The 7,423-nt window shown below is 45.7% G+C and overlaps 1 protein-coding gene across 2 annotated transcripts in view; it reads left to right on the forward strand.

The window, feature by feature from the left end:
- TNFRSF6B (TNF receptor superfamily member 6b) overlaps nucleotides 1-6,235 on the forward strand; it is a 12,975-nt gene extending 6,740 nt beyond the window's left edge. The window contains exon 4 of one of the 2 annotated variants that reach the window (XM_032766501.2): nucleotides 5,311-6,235. In XM_032766501.2, the coding sequence (XP_032622392.1) occupies nucleotides 5,311-5,594 (284 nt within the window). In that variant the 3' untranslated portion in view covers nucleotides 5,595-6,235. The remainder of the gene's footprint in view (nucleotides 1-5,310) is intronic. The other variant, XM_032766502.2, reaches the window with a different exon arrangement.
- The last annotated feature ends 1,188 nt before the right edge of the window (nucleotides 6,236-7,423 follow it).

Below are 7,423 nucleotides of genomic sequence, written 5' to 3' on the forward strand. Positions count from 1 at the left end.
CTCCTCTCGTCAGGGAGGAGTACAGAAATCGGTTTAAAGAGCCCTTTATATCGATATAAAGGGCCTTGTTGTGTGGACGGGTCCAGAGTTAAATCGGTTTAACGCTGCTAAATTCGGTTTAAACGCATAGTGTAGACCAGGCCTTAGTCTATAAGGTGCCACAGGACTCTTTGCTGCTTTTAAGGAATCTCTTGTTTTCCATCCCCCCAGAGTCCCTCTCCCTGGTCAATATTCTTCTCTCCTCGTTGGCAATTCCATAATAGGAATCTTGACTCTTGCCCCATTCCCTGAGTCAGCCTTTCCCCAAAGGGGCAATTTTTAGCAGCTGAGATGTTCATTGTCACTTGCTTCTTTTCCAATCTGTCATCAGCACGTGCCCTTCTCGTTAAGCATCAGCAACTTGCTCTGAACCCTGCCCTGGGGTTGTTTATATACACACACTCATCTCTTGAGCAACAGTGCACTTGCAGAACGGGAAATTTATGAATGGAGGGATATTTTTAACTCTCAATTTGCAAGAGTATTCTTACGCAGCAGGGTAGCCTGTGTGTACTATGCCTGCGTATGTCTCCATGTACATAGCTACAGATACACACAGGCACGTCAGTAATTGTATACAAATACAAACTCTGTAGATAGGCTTAAATTTTCTGCTAGTGTAAACCGATGTGACTCTAGGACCGGATTAATTTTCCTCTGGGCCCAGGGTTATTAGATTTTGTGGGTCCCCTGTATATGTCTTTTTCCTGGGAGGGAGTTTGGTGCAGAAGCGGACTGGGGTGCAGGGAGGGTAGGTCTAGGAGGGAGTTTGGTGGAGGAGGGGACTGGAGCAGGGGATTGGAGTGCAGGAGGGGGTGAGGGGTCTGGAAGGGAGTTTAGGTGCAGAAGGGGGGCTCCGGGCTAGTGCAGGGGATAGGAGTGCATGAGGGGATACAGGGTCTGGGAGGGAATTTGGGTACAGGAGGGGGATTCTGACCAGGGGATATGGGGTCTGGGAGGAGTTTGAATACAGGAGGGGGTTCTGACCTGGGGCAGGGGGTTGGGGTGCAGGAGAGGGTGTGAGGTGCAGTCTCCGGCCAGGAGGTGCTTATCACAGGCAGCTCCTGGACAGTGGCACAGCAGGGGCTCAGGCTGCCTGCCTCCCTGCCATGGCCCCACATCACTCCTGGAAGCGGCCGGCTGCTGGCACGTCTCTGCGCGCCCCTGGCGGGAGGGGGACAGTGTGTCTCCGTGCACTGCCCACGCCCACAAGTGCTGCCCCCGTTGCTCCCAATGGCGGGAGCTGCGGGACTGGTGCTGGGGGCAGGGGCAGCGCGTGGAGCCTCCTTCTCCTTCCCCTTCCCCTTCTCCCCCACCAGGGGCCGCAGAGACATACTAACAGCTGGCCACTTCTGGGAGCAGCATGGGGCCAGGACAGGCAGCCTGAGAGCCCCAGAGATTGCTCCTGTGATTTATTTGTGCGGGACCCCGCTTGAGCCCAAAAGCCCCTGCCTTAATCCAGGTCTGGGCACTGCTACGTTTTGGGAGCATTTCGATCCAGATCTCTTGGGTCCATCTCGGTTGTGAGCTTCTGGCCTGCAGTACGACATATAGGATCAGGCCCATAGGGCCAAATTCCCTCTGTGCATTTACCCAGAGGATGAACGTGGCCCTTTAGGGTAAGCCCAGGGTTACTGCAACTCACGTCAGCTGACCTGTGTTAGGAAGCCTGGGCTTGAGTATATACATTGTATTTTAACCCTAGGTTAAGACTTTTCTAACACGTTCGATCCTAGGGCTCTGACGTCCACACTGCAGTGCATAGACCCAAATCAAAGTAACCATATCCCAGAGTCGCTAATGCACCCCCTCCCCAAGTGTGGCACCTCTAGCCCTAGGAATGTGGGTCTAACATTGAACAGTGGGGTACCTTCCCTCTGTCTCTCCCCCCATTTTCTATCTGTGTCCTTTACCTGAGCACTTAATTTTAATGAGGCGAGTGCCATTTCTTCAACCCATGAGAGTTGAGTGTTGGACTGATTTTTGGTTTGCTGGCTGAACTGAAAAATCCTTAAAAAAAACCCCAAAATTTGGTTTGTTTTGAAGTAGGGCTGTCGACTAATCACCGTTAACTCATGTAATTAACTCCAAAAAAATGAATTGTGATTGAAAAAATAATCCCGATTAATCGCACCGTTAAACAATAGAATACCGATTGAAATTGTTAAATATTTTGGATGTTTTTTTACATTTTCATATATATTATATTCTGTGTTGTAACTGAAATCAAAGTGTATATATTATTCTTGATTACAAATATTTGCACTGTAAAAATGAAAAACAAAAGAAATAGCATTTTTCTGTTCACCTCATACAAGTACTGTAGTGCAATCTTTGTTGTGAAAGTGCAATTTGCAAATGTAGATTTTTTTTGTTGTTACATAAGTGCACTCAAAACCAAAACAATGTAAAACTTCAGAGCCTACAGGTCCACTCAGTCCTACTTGTTTGTCTGAGTGATTGGGTGAACAAGAAGTAGGACTGAGTGGACTTGCAGGCTCTAAAATTTTACATTATTTTATTTTATACATAATTCTACATTTGTAAGTTCAACTTTCATGATAAAGAGATTGCACTACAGTACTTGTACGAGGTGAATTGAAAAATACTATTTAATTTATCATTTTTTAGAGTACAAGTACTTGTAATCAAAAATAAATATAAAGTGAGCACTGTACACTTTGTATTCTGTGCTGTAATTGAAATCAATATATTTGAATATGTAGAAATAATCCAAAAATATTTAAATAAATGATATTCTATTATTGTTTAACAGTGAGATTAATCGTGATTCATTTTTTTAATCGCTTGACAGGCCTATTTTGAACCAAAATTGAAATTTGTTCATTTTTCTTCCTGCCGAAACAAAAAGTAAATTGTTTTGGGTTGAACAAAACAGAAAATGTGGAAATGGCAGAGGTGCTTAATGACAACTGTGTTTTGATTTTCACCAAGAAAGCTGGTGGTGATTGGACATGTAACATAGTGAATATCAGTGAAAATGAGGTAGGATCAGAAGTTAAAATACGGAAAGAACAAGTTTAAAATGACTTAGACACGTTAGATGTCTTCAAGTCACCAGGGCAGGGTGAAACACATCCTAGAATACTCAAGGAGCTGACTGAAGAGATATCTGAGCCATTAGTGATGATCTTCTAAAAGTCATGGAAGACGAGAGAGATTCCAGAGGACTGGAAAAGGCAAATATAGTGCCAATATATAAAGAGGGAAATAAGGACAACCCGGGGAATTACAGACCTGTGATCTTAACTTCTGTACCTGGAAAGATAATAGAGCAAATAATTAAGCAATCGATTTGTAGAAGATAAGGTGCTAAGTGACTGTCAGCAGCATGGATGTGTCAAGAACAAATCTTATCAAACCAACCTGATGGCTTTCTTTGACAGGGTAACAAGTTTTGTGGATAGGGGGAAGCGGTAGATGGTATATATTGACTTTAGTAAAGCTTCTGATACTCATAAACTAGAGAAATGCAGCCTAGATGGAGCTACTATAAGGTGGGTGCAAAACTGGTTGGAACACCATTCCCAGAGAGTAGTTATCAGTGGTTCACAGTCAGGCTGGAAGGCCATAACGAGAGGGGTCCCACACAGTTCGGTTCCGGGTCCGGTTCCATTCAATATCTTCATCAGTGATTTAGATAATGGCATAGAGAGTACAATTATAAAGTTTGCAGACGATACCAAGCTGGGCAGGGTTGCAAGTGCTTTGGAGAATAGGATTAAAATTCAAAATAATCTGGACAAACTGGATAAATGGCCTGAAGTAAATAGGATGAATTTCAATAAGGACAAATGCAAAGTACTCCACTTAAGAGAGAACAATCAGTTGCACACGCACAAAATGGGAAATGACTGCCTAGGAAGTTGTGCTGCACAAAGGGATCTGGAAGTCAGAGTGGATCAAAGGCTAAGTATGAGTCAACAGTGTAACACTATTGCAAAAAAAGCAAACATCATTCTGGGCTGTATAACAGGAGTGTTGAAAGCAAAACACAAAAGTAATTCTTCCACTCTACTCTGCGCTGATTGGGCCTCAGCTGGAGTACTGTGTCCAGTTCTGGGCACCACGTTTCAGGAAACACGTGGACAAATTGGAGAAAGTCCAGAGAAGGGCAGTAAAAATGATGAAAGGTCTAGAAAACATGACCTCGGAGGGAAGATTGAAAAAATTGAGTTTGTTTAGTTTGGAAAAGAGAAGACTGAGGGTGGACATGATAGTGGTTTTCAAGTACATAAAAAGGTTATTACAGGGAAGAGAGAGAAGAATCGTTCTGCTTAACCTCTGAGAACAGGACAAGAAGCAACGGGCTTAAATTGCAGCAAGGGAGGATTAAGCTGGACATCAGGAAAAACTTCCTGTCAGGGTGGCTAAGCACTGGAATAAATTGTTGAGGGTGGTTGTGGAATCTCCATCATTGGAGATTTTTAAGGGCAGGTTGGACAAACACCTGTCAGGGATGGTCCAGATAATACTTAGTCCTGCCATGAGTGCAGGGGACTGGACTAGATGACCTCCTGAGGCCCTTCCAGTACTATGATTCTAAACATGTTCTCTCAGCACGATGCATAACCCATCAATCAAGCAACTCACACAGGCAATCAATATTCTCTCCACAGCTAGTTTGATTTACAGTAAACAAACAAATCTACATAATTCAGGTGCTTTCATGCAGGCTGGAACCAATAATCACATGCTAGGTCAGTGCACTAGTGTGCCCCTGCTTTCCACATGCACATGCACTGCAGTGTTTGTGTGTGCGCATGTGTACAAGCAAATCCCATTATGTGCACACTCGTGGCCACACAGATCTCTCTCTAGCCGTGTGTGCCCACACAGGGATTCTGACGTATACATCCGGTAATAGAGACAGAGAGGTGGGCCCAAGATGTGTACATAACCGAGGTCTGAAAATCAGGCTCTGTACGCCGCAGGCCTTGTGCAAGAATCAGTAGGACAAATACATCCGGGGAAGCCATGGGATGAGACCAGCAGGTATAAGACTGGACAAATGTCAGGGTCAAATTTTAGACTGTCTAATTTGACAATATTTCTTTAAAAGCTTGGGCTGTGCTGCTGGGTCTGACAGCTGGTTGACTGCCCACTTGGGGGGCTCAGCTGCTGACCTCATGTCGTGATCCTCTCCAGTTGCACTAGGGTTTTTCTCCTAGTTCTGATCCACAGAGAGCAATGGGGTTTGCTCTTTCATCCTGTGCTCTAAACCTCATGCTGGTCTTCTCCCCACTCTAGGGAACGAGGACTGTGAACAAGCAGTGATCGATTTTGTGGTTTACCAGAACATCCCGGTGAGAAAGCTGAAGCGCCTCCAGCAAATCCTCGAGCGGCACCAAAAGGGGGTCCTCCACAAGGACACCAGGCCTGCCCTTCAGGAAAAGTTCCACACATACCTCACCCAGTTGAAGAAGGATCACTTGGAGCTCATCAAAGTGCTGCTGAATGCACTCCGGGCAGCGAAGCTGTATGCGGTGGAAGAGATGGTGCGGAAACGTTTCTCCTTGGAGTCAGAAGATTAACAGAACTGTTTAGGGGTTTTGTTGTTTTTAGTTTTTGTCTAGCTTGATTAATTTATTAACTTTCCACAAACTAACTCGAGGTGCACCTTGGAGAAGATGAATGGTGGGGTTGTGAATGATGAGTCTCTGACTCATTCCTGATCCTCTCCATTCTGACAGCTGACCACTGTCCCAGGGTGTGTGCACTGTCTGTCTAACCTGGCCGCAGGTAAAGTCTGTAATGCAGTCTGTGCCTTGGCTAGCAGAACTTCACTGCAAGTGGAGCTGGATGAGAATTCTGGGAGAAACTTGCACTTTGACTATTAACCTCCTCTCTGGGGAGGAGGAGTAGATGTTCTTACTTTATCAGAAACAAAATGCGTAAGATTCCAGGGAGAGCACGCCCTCTCTGTGACTGCACAGGGGTCCCTGTTGCCCTTCCTTGGGCCACTGTGCAGAGTTTAATTTTAAAATGCACCATATTTTTAAAACAATATTCAAATGTGCCCTGGGGGCGGCTGCCTTTCACCTTCCAAAGAGGGTTTATCACTGAGATGTCAGCAATAAGATGCCCCTGGGGTCACTGGCTACAGCCTCTTTTAAATGTGCCTTGTTTTGTACAGTTTGTCATATTTGTTTGATACAGAGAAATGCAAAGATCACATTTGCCTCTGACTCCACGTTATCTTCATGTGGCTTGGGCTTGGAATGCTCGATTTATGCAAACACATGTACCATGACTGCAAAAACTAATCCTTGTCTGCACCGAGAGGTTGTGTCAATTTCAGCCACCGATGCAAACCCCTGGCATAGGAAGTGTACACCTCTATCAGACTCCATTCAACCAGTGCAATCGCTTTCAAGCAGGCACCAGTGCAAATAGCAGCTTCTCCTGTCTGCACTAGGGTTTGCACTGGTTGCTGGAAGCGAGGCAAACCCTCTGGGTAGACGTGGCCCTAGACGCCAGCTGTCTGAGTCCTGTTGCACTGCTTGGCCCTGGCCTGATCTCTGCGTTAAAAATGCAGCTTAGTGATGGGTGCCATTTGGTGATCTCATGGCCGTGTTCTCCCTAGAGCCATGGATCGCTGCCACATGCACGTATCCCTCAGCAAGCACTCACATTGCTACGGAGCCAACGTACAGTTACATAATCTAAATAATGCCGTTACTCTAAGTCGGGGGCTGAGAGAGTGTCTCACTGCACACATCAGCTCAGCTGGGAGGAGAGTTTTGTTTTTTTAAACCCTTAGGGAAGTCCGTGGGGATGACTGCCCTATGTACACTTCAGCTGATCTGCCATGATGTCACAAAACCACTGCTTCCCCCTGGGACGCATTTAGCTTTTTATAGCTATTTATCTGAATGCTTGCCAGGAACCGACTGTGGTTTGGAGGGGAAGGGAAAGAATAGTTTTCCCGCGTCAGTGGTTGTTTGAAGGACTCAGAAAATGTCTCCACCTGGAGCAGCCTCACTGCTCAAGACCAACTTTAAATGGCTCTGGTCACAATGGGCTGTCTGAGCCTTAATTCATCTGCTTCTGAACATTTCCCCTAGAGTTTTAGGAGAAACGACTTACAGTACAAGGAAGTCTGTCTAAAAGTCAGCTCTCTCCGTACGAACTGCTTGAAGAGTGGAGATCCCCATGGGACTATTACAATTGGAAACCCAAATGGTTGCTTGTCATCTCAGATCCCGGTACTAACACGTTGTCTGGGCTGTGGAAGTCCCAGCATGTAAGCAGCAGTACTTTAACCACGCCACACCTAGAAAATTAAGTTGCTGAGGGGTGTGAAAAATCTAATGTAAAGAGCCAGCTGCCCTGCTGTGTGCATCCACTCCCTCCTAGGGTG

This window comes from Chelonoidis abingdonii, chromosome 14 (assembly GCF_003597395.2).
Source record: "Chelonoidis abingdonii isolate Lonesome George chromosome 14, CheloAbing_2.0, whole genome shotgun sequence".
Taxonomy (NCBI): domain Eukaryota; kingdom Metazoa; phylum Chordata; order Testudines; family Testudinidae; genus Chelonoidis; species Chelonoidis abingdonii.